The sequence below is a fragment of the Ciconia boyciana genome, chromosome 10, assembly GCF_034638445.1.
Source record: "Ciconia boyciana chromosome 10, ASM3463844v1, whole genome shotgun sequence".
Lineage (NCBI taxonomy): Eukaryota > Metazoa > Chordata > Aves > Ciconiiformes > Ciconiidae > Ciconia > Ciconia boyciana.
The window spans coordinates 9,961,539-9,978,858 of NC_132943.1; the positions used below are offsets into that span (position 1 = coordinate 9,961,539).

General features: G+C 38.2%; 1 protein-coding gene across 1 annotated transcript in view; it reads left to right on the forward strand.

Annotated features, from left to right (window-relative positions):
* The window catches only part of DPP10 (dipeptidyl peptidase like 10), a 564,363-nt gene that overhangs the window by 535,959 nt on the left and 11,084 nt on the right, over positions 1–17,320 (forward strand). Inside the window, exons 15-19 of the mRNA XM_072874221.1 lie at positions 456–503; positions 1,225–1,346; positions 5,231–5,278; positions 8,154–8,252; positions 8,361–8,430. Of these exons, the coding sequence (XP_072730322.1) occupies positions 456–503; positions 1,225–1,346; positions 5,231–5,278; positions 8,154–8,252; positions 8,361–8,430 (387 nt within the window). The remainder of the gene's footprint in view (positions 1–455; positions 504–1,224; positions 1,347–5,230; positions 5,279–8,153; positions 8,253–8,360; positions 8,431–17,320) is intronic.

Sequence of the window (17,320 nt, forward strand, 5' to 3'; positions counted from 1 at the left end):
TTGTTCTACAGCTCAAAAAGGCTTTTGGGTATCATAAGGCCTGTTGTATTTTACGATATAATTTCATTGTGGCGTTTTTCTACTCCTTGTATTTATATTGCAAACTCTTGGAGTGAAGGAGAAACTTTCTCTTCTGTATTTGTAATATGCAGGAAGGGGTCCTGGTTGCTACTGGAGCTCCTGGACATTACAGGAATTAAAGAGAAACCATGAAATACTGTGTTCATGACTGTTTTAATATGAAATCATATAGAATCTGAACTAACTACTCTGTATACTAGGTCTACGTTTAATCGTGGAGCTTAGGTTTATATATAAATATTTGATCTTCATGTATATTTGGGAATTTTTAATTTTAAAAAATGTTATTTATGACATCTCTCACTTCTCTAAACACCACCCAAATCAGACAGTTTACCAAACTGAGTTTAACTTTGTTCGTCTTTTGGGCACAGTTATTTCTTAAGTACTGAAGAATCCCCAAGAGGAAGACAGCTACATAGGTAAGAAGTACATGGGGCTGTGTTAACAACGTCTTCATCCCAAGCCATAAGTGCTATGATGATGTTCTGTGAGCTTAATTGCTGCTTTGGGGCCTGGGTAACCATTTATATTATGTAAAAATTAGTACACTTGAGCTGTAACAAGGAAAGAATCATAGTTTTTCAAAACTAAAAATGCCGAATATATTTTACATTTTTTAAAAAACAGAAAAGATTTTAACTCAAAATGGTTTTACCACTTACATCTTCACTACTCCTTTATAAGCATCTAAAAAACTAAACCTAAATGCAAGCATGTAATATCACTGTGTTTTTAAAAGTAGTGAAAATCTTCTAAATAAAAGTAATATTTATGGGGTCTAATCATGCAATTTAAAGTGTGTGGGCAAAGCAGCTCCTCCTTACACAAACCTCAGTGCTTCAATCTGAAGCTAATGAGACTTGTCATGGTGTCCTGCTAACATTGTTACCCTGCAGCACTGCTAGTTGTTGGAACTCCAGTTCTGCTTTGGGCAAGTTTTGGATCCTATCCACATTGCCCAGTTTACAGAACAGTAGTCCACTGAGTCATCTGAAAACAGTTTGCATCAGGCACAAGAAAAGACAGTGATATTTTGGCAAGATTAGGGACTGAAACAAATTTTATCACTCTGGTGAGCCAATTCTTGGTTTATTGTATTTTATTCCAATGGAAAATGTTTCTGATCATTTTTTTCCCCAGTGTATCAACAGTGGGATCATTGAATCGTCAGTGTCTCTCATGCAACTTCTTGAAAGATCAGTGCACATACTTCAGTGCAAAGTTTAGCCCCATGAATAGGCATTTTTTACTGCACTGTAAAGGTAAGTCAAATGCACAGCATGTAATAGTACTGTGTTTGCTTCTGAATTAATGTATTCCCTTGAGAAGTGCATTAGGCTGGAGTCTAACATTTAGCTCAGTAGTGGATTACTCAAAGTTCTGTACAGAGCTTATTGCGAGACTGTAAATAAAGATGTTCTGTCTAAAAGCTAAATAACAAGTGATATCAGAAAGCTGCTCCAATCCTAACCCTTCAGTCCTAGTAAAGGACATTGACTTTTAAATTTACCCTGAATAAAAATCCTTCACCAAAAAATGTGGGATTTATAGTGATGGTACTGTGGTTTGTAACAGCTTCATTCTAGTATGTATTGGGATTGATCTTGTGCAACTGTGCCTAGTTAAAAAATGAGGGCCTGCTTTCTGTAACACTGTGTCTCTATGTGTGTATAAATGTATGCGTATAGTATATCTATACACACTTACCCACATATGTGTATATGTATGTGTGAGTATCTACCAAAAACCAGGTATGGGTTAATCCACATAGACAGATCTTCTTTATCAATAGAATTGCAATAAATAGCTTTTAGCTTTTTATTGTTAGCTGCATCCCAGTAGCACTAAATGGCACCAGTTGGGTTCAGAGCTGGTATGTATAAACAGAAAACTAGAACCATCCCACACGGAGAAATTTATTAGCTACACCCAGGAAATAAACACTGATAGATAAGTAAGATTATAAAAACAGGTTCAGAAAAGCATGAGACAATCAATAATAAAGTGTATAGCTAGACCTTTTGACCTTGAAACTTGCAGTATTTTACAGACAACGTTCTCCCAGTATTTTTGCTCAACTAGCATCAGACTGAAAACAGTAGAACACAATTCATCTGAAATACATGTGAATAGCCCATTCTGTTTGCATGCATTTTTTCTATTTCTTTTGCAACTGTATATTTTTTTGCACAAAAATAAAATATCTGCCTGCTTGAGAATTGAATCTATTCAAACAAACAAACAATGAATATATATTGGCTAAAATAAGGTTGTGGTTGGTTTTTTTTCTTTGTGGAAGTGCACCTATAATACATAGCTGATTAGGAAAAAAAATATACCAGCTGTATGGTTTATACACAGTTAAAGCTGCGGCAGAAGTTATGGAGCTAATCCTGAGGCCCTTATCTGAGTAAAGACTGCACTGGTAATGAGCTCCTCATGGTTTAAGCAGGGTTTTCCCTTGTGCTTGACATACTCCCTATGGGGAAAGTCTCGGATTCCTGCAAGAGGGAGGGTTGGTAAATCGGGAAGAGTTTTTTTGCCCTGAATCAGCAATGTGCTAGGGCCTAAAAGCATAGCTTCTTGTTAGTATTTTAGCAAAGTATATTCAGCCTGTAATTTTTAACGTGTTCCTTTGATATAAAAATGTGGATACCAGTAGGAGGTTGCACATGAAATTGCTCACAAGCTCATGACTTTCAGTGACTTTGGAGATGGCAGTTCTCTGTTTGAGCTGGTAAGGCTGTAGATCATCCTCCCAGGATTAAACTTACACTCCACTGAGTTGCAACCAGTAGACTGCCCTAAGCTGCAGATGATGGGCAGGGATGATAAAACACCATCATTAAGTTTTCCTACCACTAACATTAATGTATAGTTGTCAACTTGGGGTTATTCAGAGGTGCTGTGTTTTGTCAGAGCTTGACAATTATGGCAGCAGTGTGGCCCTCATGTACTGCCACAGCTCTTCAAAATGCCTGTGGTGGGGCAGATGCTTAACAATATCAAAGCTGATGGCAGCATCACCCTAGAACAGGTATTAAAACTTTTCTGCAGGGAGTTGCTTTTAAGAGTACGAGGTAAACTGCTTCAAGGAGACGGATGGCACCACACCTACATGCATACACACTTGTTTTCCAACAACAAAAAGCCTGACTGAATTGTTAAAAAAGCAATTTGCCCAGAAAAATCCTGGGGGAACTCCGGCCTGGTTTGATCTACACAAGTTTCAATTCTTCCACCTCCTGTTTACCCGTGAGCACCTTTATTAGGATAGTTTTTCCTTCTTAGTTACCCTCAGCCAGGAGATCTGTCTCAATATACCAGCTGCATCCACCTCCAGAGACTCTCTTGAGTGAGCAGTTATTTCTAGCCTGGTATATGGAGGACCGGCTCTACAGCCTCTCAGTTTTGGCAAGTGCGTCCTTTACACTTATTTTCCACACTGCTTGTTGATTTTTCCTTTAGCACTTCATAAACACTAACAGATGGTAATCTCTCCACTCAAATAAGATACTTCACAAAGGGAGTAATTGTTTTTCCCATTTTATACAGCGGGAAATAAGTTGCGGATTTAGTGTTAGTTATAGGAGGTCAGTGGGAAATCCAAGTGCTGTGCTTAGTTCTGATGAGCTGTAACACATGCCTGTAACACAAGTCTGTCTTTCTCTTTTCTGATCGGATCTTTAATCTACTGTAATCTCTCTTTTTCAAAATCTGTCATCATCCTTCCATCTTTTAGTATGAGAAATAGAGCTGGCCTGGAAAATGCCAATGCTTTCACCTCCAAAAACTGTCTTTCTTAAATAGGAATTCCAAGCGAAATGACAACTTCAGAAGAAGAAAAAAGAGCTGGAAAAACAAAACAAAACAAAGAAAAAGAGACAGCTGAAGAAATTATCTTTCAAAGAGCTAAGGCAGAAAGCTTTGATTTGTCAGCAATCTACCTGTAAGATTTTTGTCAATAGTCTCCCTTGAGGCAGAGAATGAAATTGATAAAAATCTTCAGTGGAGGCTGTCAGAGGCTGTGAATGGCATCATGCTATTTATTTCAGGTATTTAAGTTTCCCCAGGCTCATGCCATAATTAATTGAGAGACACAACCTCCTCAGGATGACTCAAAACATAAATTAAGCTCTGTCTCTGAACTGCTCTCAAAGGAAATCTTTTTTCTCCAAAAAAGAGGAGTCTGAACTCCTAATTTCAGAGGGTCCATGCCTTCATCTGCCATGGGGTCCTCAGGGACTTCAGCTTTTCTGCATCATCCTTCCTAGCCCAATAGTGACTGCCTGCATGTAATTCAAACTCCTGTCTCACCGAGATAAAACTAACTTTCCTGTGTACAAATTCCGTGTTGGGGGTGGGGACACAACATTTTCTTTTGCAAGTTTACACTAGTGGGAGTCCTCAGAGCAGCTGATCTCAGCTCTTCTTCAGGGTATGCTGAATGTTTGGTCACCCCAGTTTCACATGCCATCTTGTGCATTTGCACAGTACTTACTAACGTGGAGAATTGTTCTTGGTGCTTTTAGTTTCTCAGTGGTACAGTAGAAATATAGCATCTGACATTACCGTGAAATAAGATTAGATTACATTACACCTAGATTTAACTGTGATGCTCTTGGTCTTCCAGAGCTGAGGTACCAAAGGAACTTCTTAAACTGATAAGTAAGTGAAATATGTGATAATCTTTCAACACCTCTGTAGCTTTTCCATAGAAAACATAGGTGAATATTATCATTAATTCACTTCCCAGTCAACCTAAAGTTACTGTTTCTGAATGTCAAACTGCTATATTTTAGACAGTGCCATTAAGTGCCTCTGTAATTTTTTTATTCTTCATTTCTAGCTAAAATGTGGAGATTAAAAAAATAAGCTCCTTCTAGCTGCAGGGGTCTAGACTGCTTGCTGAACAGGCAGAAGGCAGTCTCCATTTCACCCTTTGTTGGTACCGTAGTCTAACCTGTGTCCCTCCCAAGAGACACCAGTGGAGTTAGTGCTGTGTTCGAAGTGTGTATGCATGTGTATGGGGCTTCCACGATCTGGCCTTACGTGGTTACTGGTGTTCTCATTCTTTGTTATTGACTGAAATACTGAGTACTAACTACCCTACGCTTCCTCTGTTTTTCTTCTCTCCTCAAAACAGGGCCAGGAGTTCCAGTTGTTAGCGTGCACAGTACAAGTAATACTGCAAGTGAGTATTCCTTATGGAATAGGTATATTTTATTATCGTCCTTGATTGTTCTGGGGAGCGTAGGGGAGGGGAAAGGCAATTACAAGGAAATGAAAACTAATAGATGGGTCATTCATATAAAGTTCTATTAATTACCTTTTAACAATATCCACATCTGCAAATGATAAGGAAAGAAGTTAATCATATGACTAGAACTTTCCCAGGCTTTTCAGATGTGTTTTATCATAAGTACATATCATTCATCTTCTATTTACACTTGAGTTAATTAGGTGGCAGGTTGGTCTTCATCCATTTCACTTTCTATGTAAATTATGCTGCCATTACAATTGTCGCGGCTGGAGTGAGAGTGCGCTTCACTCGTAAGAGAGGAGGAAAAATATACGTTATTGATATAGAATAGGGAGTTAACAAAGTTCAATGCGACAGTTATTTAACAAGATTCGATGGCAAGGTATGCTTGATTATTTACTATATAGAGGACAGGGTCAGACAAAAGTGTCAGGGAGACCCTCCCGTTGAGTCACGAGGTTCAGAAAAGGACCCCTTTGCTTTCTAAACTCCTTCTCAGAGAGGAGTCTAGGTGCGGCTGGATCCAGTCCTAGTCCCAGACTTGGTCAATGGTTTATGTCTAAAGGATTATATATGCGCAATCAATCCTTTATATCACTTAGCTAAGATTTCAAAGTTTAGCATGCTATTAGTCACTTACCGAGGGTGTGTTGCGGCAAGGAATCTCTCAACCTCGAGGAGTAACCTTGAGAGGCGTCCCTGCTCAAGGGGAGAGCCTGGTATGCAGCCTGCTGCCGTGCAGGAGAGCTCCAAGGGCTCTTGGGCTGCTCACTATTTATAGGGGTAAGATGATTGACTCATAGTCATATTTGCATACTGACCACAGATTTTAGTTTCTTCACTGTGGTTAGGTGGGTGCATTGCACAATAGTCCTTGGCTATTGTGTTGTTATCTGTCTCCCGAATCCACTTTGAGTCGGATGCAGCCATCATGACCAGATGCATCTATTATGACCATCACTGGTAGTTATCACCTGAGCAGGGTTATGGGAGATAAAGGTCGGGGGTGGGGGAAGCACGCCATCACAATGATACACCTTTTGTATTTTTAGAGATGTTTTTTAAAGTTACAATCCAATTATCTTGAAGTAAGGTACAGTCTTTGGACAATTGATCACAAAATTGACCTACATACGATGAACTTAGTCCTTCTCTTACATTTCTCAAATCAGAGCAACTCCACTGACATTTTCAATGATGGAAAATCCAGGAATAAAGGCTTTTTAGGAGGGTATTCAATACCCCTAATTTTCAAGTTTTACTCATTGCTTTCTGTATATTGACACCAAATCTGTTGCTGTTCCTGGCTGCTTGAGGTGCTTTGTAATGGAAGACTGTCCTTGAACAGCAGAATTCTCTTCACTTAGTTATTTCTCTGGTGCAGTAGAGGTAACAACTCTGCTACCTCCAACTCCACTGTGGCACCATGAAGCATGGTGTGGATTAGAGGAAGGGGGACATCTTTCCATTCAAAACCACTAAACCAATCCTTACCTATTCTAATTTCATTCAATAGATTATTCCCAGAATTTTTCCCAGAATCCAAAAGTCCTGAACTGTACTTGTCTGCATCCCTTTTGTCATGGGCCAGCCGCTATTCAGCCATAACAATGGACCTAACATTGCATGTTGAAGTAGCATACTGATCAATAGTATCATGCTATCAAGCGTTAATTAATGTCTGCACTTTGACTTCCCTTCCTTTTTTTTTTTTTTTAAATGTCACTGTTGATAGTATTTGCAAAGCTGAGTGCCATAGTGCACCAAGGGGAGGAGTTTTATCCAACTCGATAAGGGGTAGCTATTACTGCTCAAAATAAATTCATTGACTTCTGTAGAGCTACTCAGTTCTGTGAAGGTAGACTTTTGCTCTTTATTACTTGTATCTAAAATATTGTTGATAGTGAATTATTGTAAAAGACATTTATTTACAGCATCTTACAGGAAAACAAAGCAAGTCAGGATAGAGGGACATTGTTTGTTGTAACAACAAGAAACCAAATAATAAGAGAGATAATTTACCATTAATGTTTCAGTGTAAGATAAGATTATCCTCTTCAATTCATAAAAGAATGATTAAGGATTACTTCAATTATTCCATCCTCAGACTATAATTATACCATTTTGGTTGACTGCCCAGAACAAATATTCTCCTTAGATTATCTGTTTGGCCCTAAGTGGGGGGTTTATTGTTTAATAAAAAATCTACATTTTGGAAGCAAGATTGGTAATTTGAGTAAAAAAGAAAAGAAAAAAAAGAACTAATTAATCATTCTTTCATGTGCAAAAGGATTGCTTCAAATCTGTCTGCAGCTTTAAAGCAAACTGAAGTCTTGCTCCTGGTTGAAGTGCAGAAGACAGAGAAGGACACGTAGTGATCAAGTAGAGCTGTGCTGGCTAAATATTGACTTGGAATATGTAGCTTGAAAAGGATTCCTGCTTGAGGCTTAGGGTATTGCCCAGCAGACTAGCCTTTCCCTGTAGCAGCTGCTGTTAGTATTTGTCAGGGATATGAGTATTCATGTTGTTCATCAGCAATTTTATTGTTGGTGCTTAACGAAAACAAAGCCTACTGAAGCCAGAAAATGAAATAGATGTATGTTTTGAATTAGGCTGATTGCTCAGTTCCTGAATTGCAAAGCAGTTGCATTATTAAAAAAAAAAAGTATTTACAGAAGGAATTCATTTGCAAGATTTATCATTGCACGTTTGTCTCTTTTTCTTTAATTTTTTTGAGTCTTGACTTATCTCTGATGTGATGGTTCTCTGTACCTTTCAGCTTGCTTTTTCTTCCTGTTTTCTACAGAGTTTTATATTTTGGAAAATAATGCTATGTTGAAAGAAGCTGTTTTTAAGAAAAAGAATTCCAGGACTGAAATTAAAATGCTTCACATTGAGGATTACGGTAAATTTGGCAAATTGTTATTTTAACAAACCAAAAGCTTTCTCACAATGTTACTGTTTTTCATCTATGTAACTACCAGCCTTTAATGTTTTGCTCTTTTCTTAAAAGAACTCCCTTTACAGTTGTCACTGCCAAAAGATTTCACGGATCGAAACCAGTATGCCCTTCTATTAATAATGTAAGTATCTGTGTAGAATCACTCAAAATAATAAAAAAGTACTTAATAGAAAATGTTTAACTCTGTAATTAGAAAATGGTTTTTTACCTTGTGTGGGAAAATTGCCTCATGGATTTGAGTTGATAAATCAAAAGGCTTGTTCTCTGGAAGATTTTGTTATAGGTGCTATCTGGTAGAGTTGCCTGGGGTTTTTTGAGCTTGTCAAACCTAGCTCTTCTTCGTTATACTTTTATATACAGGAGGCACTGGCTCTTCTGATGCTGTAGCTATGAGTAATTCTGCAGTCTTTCCTGGACCCATACTGATCCCTACCCACAGAGGATCTCATTCCGACCATGTACTCCTTTTTTTTCCTTTTTTATCCCTGATAGAAATGGGTAGAGCTTCTAAGAGGGGCTCAGTTAAGATGCATAAAGCAAAACTGCTTTTAGGAACACTGGAAAGAAGAAAAAATTATTTTCAAGGATCAATGGCTGAAGGCATTATAGGCATGATCCAAAGTCTGTTGACGTTTGTAGAAAACCTCTATGGGAGGAAGGAGGTACTCCCTGGCAACCTGCGTTGTTCTTTTAAAATGAAATAGTGTGTGTATTTCTTTCAGAGAGAGTCAGCCTTTAAGTTGCACGTCTACAGAATGTATAGCAGAGGAAGAGAGCAGGCATGAGCATACCTGCAGCCTACATAGGAAAACCGGTGACGGCCAGCTCAGGGCATCATCATTCGTTGCTCTCCACCTGAGCTCAGCATGGGTCTGCCATGGGTGTAGAGTGCTTTCCTGTAGCTATAGATCTTCTTCCAGTCCCATTTGGAAAGAACTGATGTGAATTTCAGCAACATAGGTGTAGGAGTGCACTGCTAATTTCATGAAAATACCACATTAGCTGAGCTGTATCACCTTAGTAGACCTCCCCTTAGTGACAGCGGAGATCCTTATTGTTGTATGTGAGGGCAAATTTACAAGCTTGAGCTGCTGAGTGATCCCAAATTCCTCTACTCAGATCAGATCTTAGATAATAGGACAGAGAGGCATAAAACTGCTTATTTCTAAGTCCAGTTTGTGTTTAAAACTCAGGTTTTTCAGTTGTTATTTATCTGCAGTTGTGGAGGCTTTCTGTTTTAAGTGGTTCATGAACACGTTTTTCTTTTCTTGTGGAGAAACAGGACACATGGATTATTTTATTTTTGCAGTATTTGCTAGCATGGTCTTGAAGCATGATTATATTTTAAGTAACTCTTTTAAGTGTGCCAAAGGCAAACTGACTCTGTGAATTGACACCAGCAGCATTACAGGGAGTTGCAAACGCTTGCACTTACTCTTTTTTCTGAGAGTAAGGAAACAGAAAGGTGTTAGCAGTGTAATGCTTTCCTTCTTAAGTATCCTAGTAAATGCATAATCTGCTATATACAGTTATGGTAGAATATGAGAACCTAGAACCCCATGTAGAATGTAGAGAAGACAGGAGGGAAGGATCAGAAACCTGGAGAAGGCCAAGGCCAGAAATGACAGGAAAAGGAAAAAAAAGCTAAGGAAATACTATCATGAAATGTTTTTAGATATCAAGAGTTGAAATAACTGAGAACAGTATTAAGGTAAGGTCTGAATTTAAACTTACCAAAGTTGTCAGTACCTGGTGAGCGAATAATGTGGCCAAGTCATAATGTATGGATATATTTTATAATTATTGTATTTTTTTATGATGTGCATGTGGGATAAAAAGGAAATTCATCCACTTATAAATACAGATTGTGGTATCTACATTTATAATATGGAGACTTTGCTTCTTTTTAGTCAAATCCTTACCTTGGCAGTACTGAATTCTCAATGTTAGCTTTAACAGGAGTTATTTCTAGAAAACTCTATACACTAATGAAAGTATGAAACTGAAAATTTGAAACCTATCCTGGCTTATGTAATGTTTCATGTGTTGTGTCCCCCCTCTTCCATAGAAGAGAAGGAAGTTATATTTCTTCAGCAGCTTTTTGCAGACTTTAAATTAAGGTTGCCAGCAACCCTTTTTGAGTTAAAGACGTCCCCAAATGAGATATAAAACTGAAAACTGTCACTGAAGTTATGGGAGGTTCCCTTGTGGGATGATTATTTGAGCCTAATAAATTCTGCCTAGCTCTTGAGAAAGGACGATTGGAAACCTGTATGCGTGCAGAGGGTGATTTGTTGACCCACACAACTCCAAATTGACATCTTAAGGTTTCTTTCGTTATCAGAAGTACTAATTTCAAAAAAAAAGAAGTATTCAGGTCCAAGAAGAAGATGTAGCTTTTACAGGACACACTGATTAGTTGTATATATGGTATCATTTCCCAGATATTTGACTTTCCTGAGTCCCAGAGTGGTACTGTTGGGACTGATTGAGAAACACCCTGTTCCTACTGCTAGAAGTGTTAGACGGGAATTGTGTTAGTGGCTGATAACAAGCACTGCCTTTCATATTGTTCAGCTGCACTTACATTCTTGCTTACATTCTCAGCCATGATACAATTATCATTATATTCCAGCTATTGAAAGTTTGAAAAAGAATGCTTACCAATGTCCTTGGTAAGAATGTTGGTTTAATTGCATATCCATTTTTTGGAAAGGAGATTCTATATAGCAACTTGATCCAGGCAACGTACACTTAGATGTATATAAAGAGAAGATCTATATCTGGAAAAGTGAAGTATTAGAAGATATGAAGTGGCTTTTGCTTTCTATCTCAGTAGTACTGCAGTTTGACAAGGACTTAAGAAAAAGAGAGGGAGGAAGGAAGGAGAGAAGGAAGGAAGGAGGGAAGGAGAGGAAAAGAGAATGTGAATTTAAACCTGAAATTCACCTAATATAACTCTGCAGTGCAAATTAAATGCCTAGTTAAGTGCATATAAGCTTCTAAGTGCATATAGGCTTTGTCCCCTCAGCTGGAGGGTAAATATGGCATCTAAGATCTAACAGGCTCTGACTGCAGTGATTGCTTCAGAGTCACTCCAAGCCTCTGGTGAAGATTCCTCTTCCCTGTCTTACATTTTGCCAGGATCTGGTTTGCCTGTGTGGTCTTGTCTCTGCAGAATTTTTGTGCTGGTGGCTGGTTTTGCTGGCTCAGAATAAAGCGGTATTTTGATGGCTGAGGTTCATAATTTTACTGTAAATTTTCGTCAGCAGCGACTGCTTCTGTGTGGCGTTAATGTGCTCTCTGGATCAAAAGGGTTACAATTACGTTAACAGAATTTGGAAATAGATAAAGGGGAGAAAGTTTGGTATTATTTGGTAAATTTTTTTCAAATCACTGAAAGCTAGTAGCCATTTCACATGATGCATGACTATAATAAGGCTCCTGTGTTCATGCAAGGATGCCTGCAGATAAATTTGAACTTCCAGCTCATGGCACCCAGGTGTCTGAGTGTTAAGGCTGAATCCTGGAAGGGAGCCTGGATCAGTGGATTCTGGTTCTGCTGTGAAACCTGGGTGTGAACTCAGTACAGCTCCATGTAGACACAAGCTCAACTTAAGGACGCTGTAATATCCTGTAACCTTCATCATAAGGATTTTGTGGAGATTCATCCATTAGCAGTTGCAAAGCATGCTGCAATGTTGAAATAGAAGATCGTTGTATTGCTATGTTAAAATTTATGTCCATCTGTGTGGCTGGACTATCTAACAGATAGGTCTCATGTAGAAACCAGTTATGTCGGCTAGCACTATTTTTCTTTCCAGAATTGTGATGCATAGGCCATAAAATGCTAAACAGATTATAACACTCTCCTTTCTTCCATTTGTTCTCCTAAACCACTAATACATTTCACACTCAGTTTCCTTTCCTTCTGATATAATACATACAGTGTAGGTATAGATTAGAGGTGTACAGTAATTGCCTGAAAGAGTGATTATCATCTCTTTTCTATATAATTAAGATCAAAGTTTAAATTTCAGATCCTTGATTTTCTCATTATGGTTCACCTTACTCATTTAAAAAGTTGGAAGATACACTCCTTGGTAACACACAGGAAATGATTAAGTAAAGACTCTGGCATTTAATCTGGATAATAAAATGAGAGGTGATAATCATTATTTATTTTTTCTTGAACGTAATTAACTTCATTCCTTCAAAATCTGTAGATAATATATCTTAAATGTCAGCATTTATTATTTAACGCCATTTAAAATTGTCCAATATGTAAGTGGATATTGTAAAACTGAATCAGTGGAGAGATTGTTCTGATATTTGAGGGGAAAAATACCAACAGGTATTCTCCAAAGTAACAGTGAATTGTCACCAAGAGGTTTCTGTTTGTTTGTTTGTTTACTTGTTTTCTTGTATTTTGGTAATAAACAGGAAGCACTTCACCTGTTACTGAAATGATGAAAGTTTTAGGCCTTGCAACAGGCAATCAAATCTGTTTATGCCTCCAGTTAATACACTCTCAGGACTGATAGCAAGATAAGACAGTAGGGTTGGAAGTGAAGATTTTTTTACAGCTTGGGGAATAACTCATTAAAAGACCAGAAGAAATGTAGAGAGGCATAGTGCAAGTATTGGGAAATACTTGAGATCTGAGGTACTGTAACGCTTTGCGTATTAATAGCTGCCTTGCGTACCTTTCATTTGTTGTAAAGGATATTACTCATTTTAACTGGCAGCTGTTGCAAGTGAAGGAACAATGCTTGGCTATGTGGTGAAGTGCAAAGATACGTGGTGGATTCCACTACTTTGATTGCAATATGCTTGCAAGGGGGACATCCCTGAAGACTTTTTTGTTTGGCCAGTTCTTCCTCTGCAAAACAGCTGCAAAGTTTACTTTTTTGGGGATCCGCAAGTCGTGTGAATGATTCACTAATTGCTTTGCAAGGCGTCCATTTCATGCCTGTATTCATCCTGCCTCTGGCAATATTTTAGTGCTATATTGTGTTTCTATTACATCAAAGTATTTGATGGAGAGTCTTTTCGTTTTTACTCTTTTAGATTTTCTTCCCCATTCTTTGAACTTTGTAATATTTCTCAAGGCCTAGAGGGAGAATTCATTTAGCTTAGGCTAAAAGAGGGATAGACTGGAGGCTCACTCGAGCTGTTTCGTTAGCAGTAGCGGTCCTGGTGCAACGGGCAGTGATGGATCTGCTCGCTCCCTTTCTCTTCAGTCTTGTCCCCAAAAAAGGCTTGGGGAATCGTTAAGATCCATCTTCTTTCAACCTCCCCTACTCCCACTTTCCCCGCAGCAGTACATATCATACTATGTGAATAAAATGCTCATTTAATCTTCCTTAGAAAAAGACAAGAGGAGATTCAAAATTCCACTTCCTTTTCTGATGACACAGGACAGTGTTACATCTCTTGTTCTCAAAAGTGCATTTTCAAAGCCTCAAGGGTTTCAGAAAGATATTTTAAGAATAACAATTTTATTTTTTGTACTATGCTGTCTACTTCCGTCCCACCTATCACATGATTCTACCATAGTAATGGAACCACTTCTGGTGATGTGTTTTAATTTGTTTGGCCATATCTGCAGGGAGGAGTTGTAAACACACTATCTGTTTGTAGTTTCAGTCTGCTATATCTAAACAGGGTATATGAACAGAGAGAAAACATTGGGGGTTTTTTTGTCCTCAGTGTTTGAGGCTATTCAAGTTCCCTGATTTTTGACCAGTAATGATGGGTGTGCTTGAAAGCTGATGATTGTGAAAGAGATGCTCATGAAATCTGAAAATGAAGTGGATTTTTCTATTCCACCAGTTTTGCAAAATGGTCTTATTTCCCCACTCAGTTTCACCATAAGCAAAAGATGACTTTTATGAGTGATATTTCTTTGCATAGTTTTTATCCTCTGAGTTGTAGTTGTTCTCACGTATTTACTCTCAAGATACCTTTTCCATATGCTGCATCAAATCCACTGTTTTGCAGAAATAGAAAGAGATGTACTGAAAATTAAGCAGTGATGACAGCAGTTATTTGCCGTGTATCTTTTAAAATTGTTTCCCCCGCTGCTTGGTCAGCCCTCTAACTTCTGAAATTCCTATTTGAAATCTTGACACTTAGTTTTTAAATGGTGCAAAACCTGGAACAAATTTTGCTGCTGTCATGATAGCAGTGTGGCAGAGGAGTATTGCTCAGGGTACACAAGCAACAGCCTCTCTGGTAACACTATATTATTCCTTCTAGGCTGTAACTCAAGTCAGGAGCAGAGACTTTAGTTTAAGCTTTTGGTTATAGAATCTGAAAGAATAGATTCTTCTCTTTTCAGCAATATATGAACTTAGGATGAGCTGCCCCTTTTTCAAGACAGTCTGAGATGTATGTGACTGCCTTGCAAGAAGCATACAAATTACCCACTAAGGTCAATTATATTGGTATCTTATTGATGGCTTCTGTCTATTTAAATGGTACCTCAATGGTGAACTTCGGCAGTATGCCCAAGTCGTCAGCAGTTGCGCTGCCACGGTGGACTCATAATCCGAGTGTAGTCGCTGTTGAAGACACACACTAGACAGCTCTGAACATTGAAAGTTAGGAATAAACATAAAAAGGGGAAAGTGCAAGTGCTGTCACTTACAAGGAAAAAAAAGGGAATCAGGAAGAATTAGGCATAGTCTTCATTTGAATCATTCTGCTCTTGTTGTTTGACACCAGAGATGATGCTCCTTAAGGAACCCTTGAGGGTTGTTGAAGAGTCTGTAGCTTCGCATAGCCCTTTTGGTGCTGGCTTCAATTTTGCTGTAGTGCTTTTGCTAGTCTATGGTTCCCTTATGGCCATCCATAGTCAGGTGGAAAGAAGACTTCTGTGTTTGTATCACACCCAAGCATAAATGTCATGGACTTTCTTTCAGGCTTACTAGTGGGGTCAAGAAATAATTCTATGAAGAGAGTACCACTGAACAGTAATTAATTATAATTAGGTTGTAGTAATTAGGTTGTAGTTGTAAGTAGTGATGAGCATAAAACAAAAACTGACTTTTGAGATAGCTGTAATCCCAGGACAAACTTCACAAATCAGGCTGTGCATCTATTATTGCACTTTAGTAACAAACTTGCTTTGTCACAGAGCGCTCAGGGTGATGTTCAAACTTGCATAAAGGATTAATACCTTGCAGAATCCCCATTTAAAAGGTTAAAAGTGGGGCCTAAATGGTGCATAGAATAGATGCTGTCTCTCTGTGGAGGACAGAAGCACACCTCAGATAATCAGTATCATTTTATAATAGCAGCTGAAGAGTAAAGAGACCTTTTGATGCTAATGGGAATTTTGACATGTACCTCAATGGAAATGGCTTTAAATGCCTGTCACTGACTACTTATATGGACATTCTTGAAATAAATTAGCCACTGGAAAATTGCTTCCAAAAGCAATACATCAAACAACTCATCGTGCAGGAGTGGAAGATGTATAGTGTTTAAAGTCTGAGCCTAAAAGTAGCCCAGCTATGCCCTCCAGAGAAGGAGCTTGGGAAAACATCAGTCAGTTCTCGCCCACTGAGAATCTTGCTGAGGTTCTGTCTGTTGTTCCTTTCTTAATAGACAAAATTATCTGAGGGTATCATCTTTCATTTAAAACCCTTTTTGGTCTTAAGCACTTTCTGGTATAGAGAAAGGCTTAGAAATGTAATGGTTCTTCCCCTATTCCCAAGTGTCTAGCTAAATAGCATATATATGTACACACACACGTATATATAACCTAGATATATAACATGTATAAAACAAATGCGAACACTGTATTTGTTTTGTTCTTATGTTAGGTGGGAGGGAAGCAAGCTGACTCATATTTTCACTTGTGTGCAGTGCATTAAACTGTTGGAAAGATACCTAGCCAGACAAGGGCATTTCTGACATATTATTGTGGAAAGTTGGAAAAACTTTAAAAAAACTCCTGTAACTGGTCTGAGGCTGCTACTGTTGGAAGTAGTGGTAAAAGGTCTGTGAAAACATTTATGTCAATGTAGAGTGCTTCTGAAAACCCTGCTCTGTACAATAAGCATAAATGGTTCTGCTCCTGCTCTTATTGTTAGTAATAATGATAATATACTTCTGAAACGTGTGTTTTCTGCAGAGTTCACTTGACAATGAGTATTTCCAAATTCATTGCTCTGCATTGTTAGCAGCTCATGTAATCACACCTGAACTGGTTAAGCAAACAAAAAAATGCCCTTCCTTTCTTTTTATAAAGCCAAGTATAACCTTGATGCACAAGGTAATGGTGAATCAAGCATAACGTATTGTGACTGAGTCTATAACCAAGTAATCCTGATTTCAGTGCATGATATAGCAACTACATAGGTAGGTCTGACTGAATTTGAGAACATATGTATTCATCATATGCTTGCTAATTAACAGAGCGATTACCTTGAAGATGGTCTATGTTATCCACAGCCAAAACCAGATATTGAATCAGCACAGTATTGTACATACAAGACTAGTTATTGTAGGAGATTTTTATCTCTCTTTTCACCCCCCAGATTTATATAAGTCTCTTTGGCAAAATAATAATTTCCGTCTTCATCTTTCTTTCACCTAAGACAGGGTATTCCCACAGACCCTGTCCAATCTAATTTCCATACAGCCAGCACAGACACTTTTACATTTTAATTTGCATTCAACTGGCGGATGCAGCCTGCATGGAAGTATTTTGCATTTTGTACAACTTCATGGTAGCCTGCTCACTTATTCTGTGTTTATCTTGGGAGAAAAATAATGACAAGCTTCCCTTTTAAAACTGACATTTTATTTTCTTTGGAGGGAAAATAGTATATTTGGCTTCAATGGAAGATGCTTATTGTTCTTCTAGAAACTGCATTCTCCCATTCTATTCCACCTTTTCTGCTGTAAACCACCTTTTTTTTAGTCATAAAATAAACTTATCACTCCTGCCTGCATCCATTTCTTGCTATGAATTTGGATGGAGAAAATATAATTTTCTC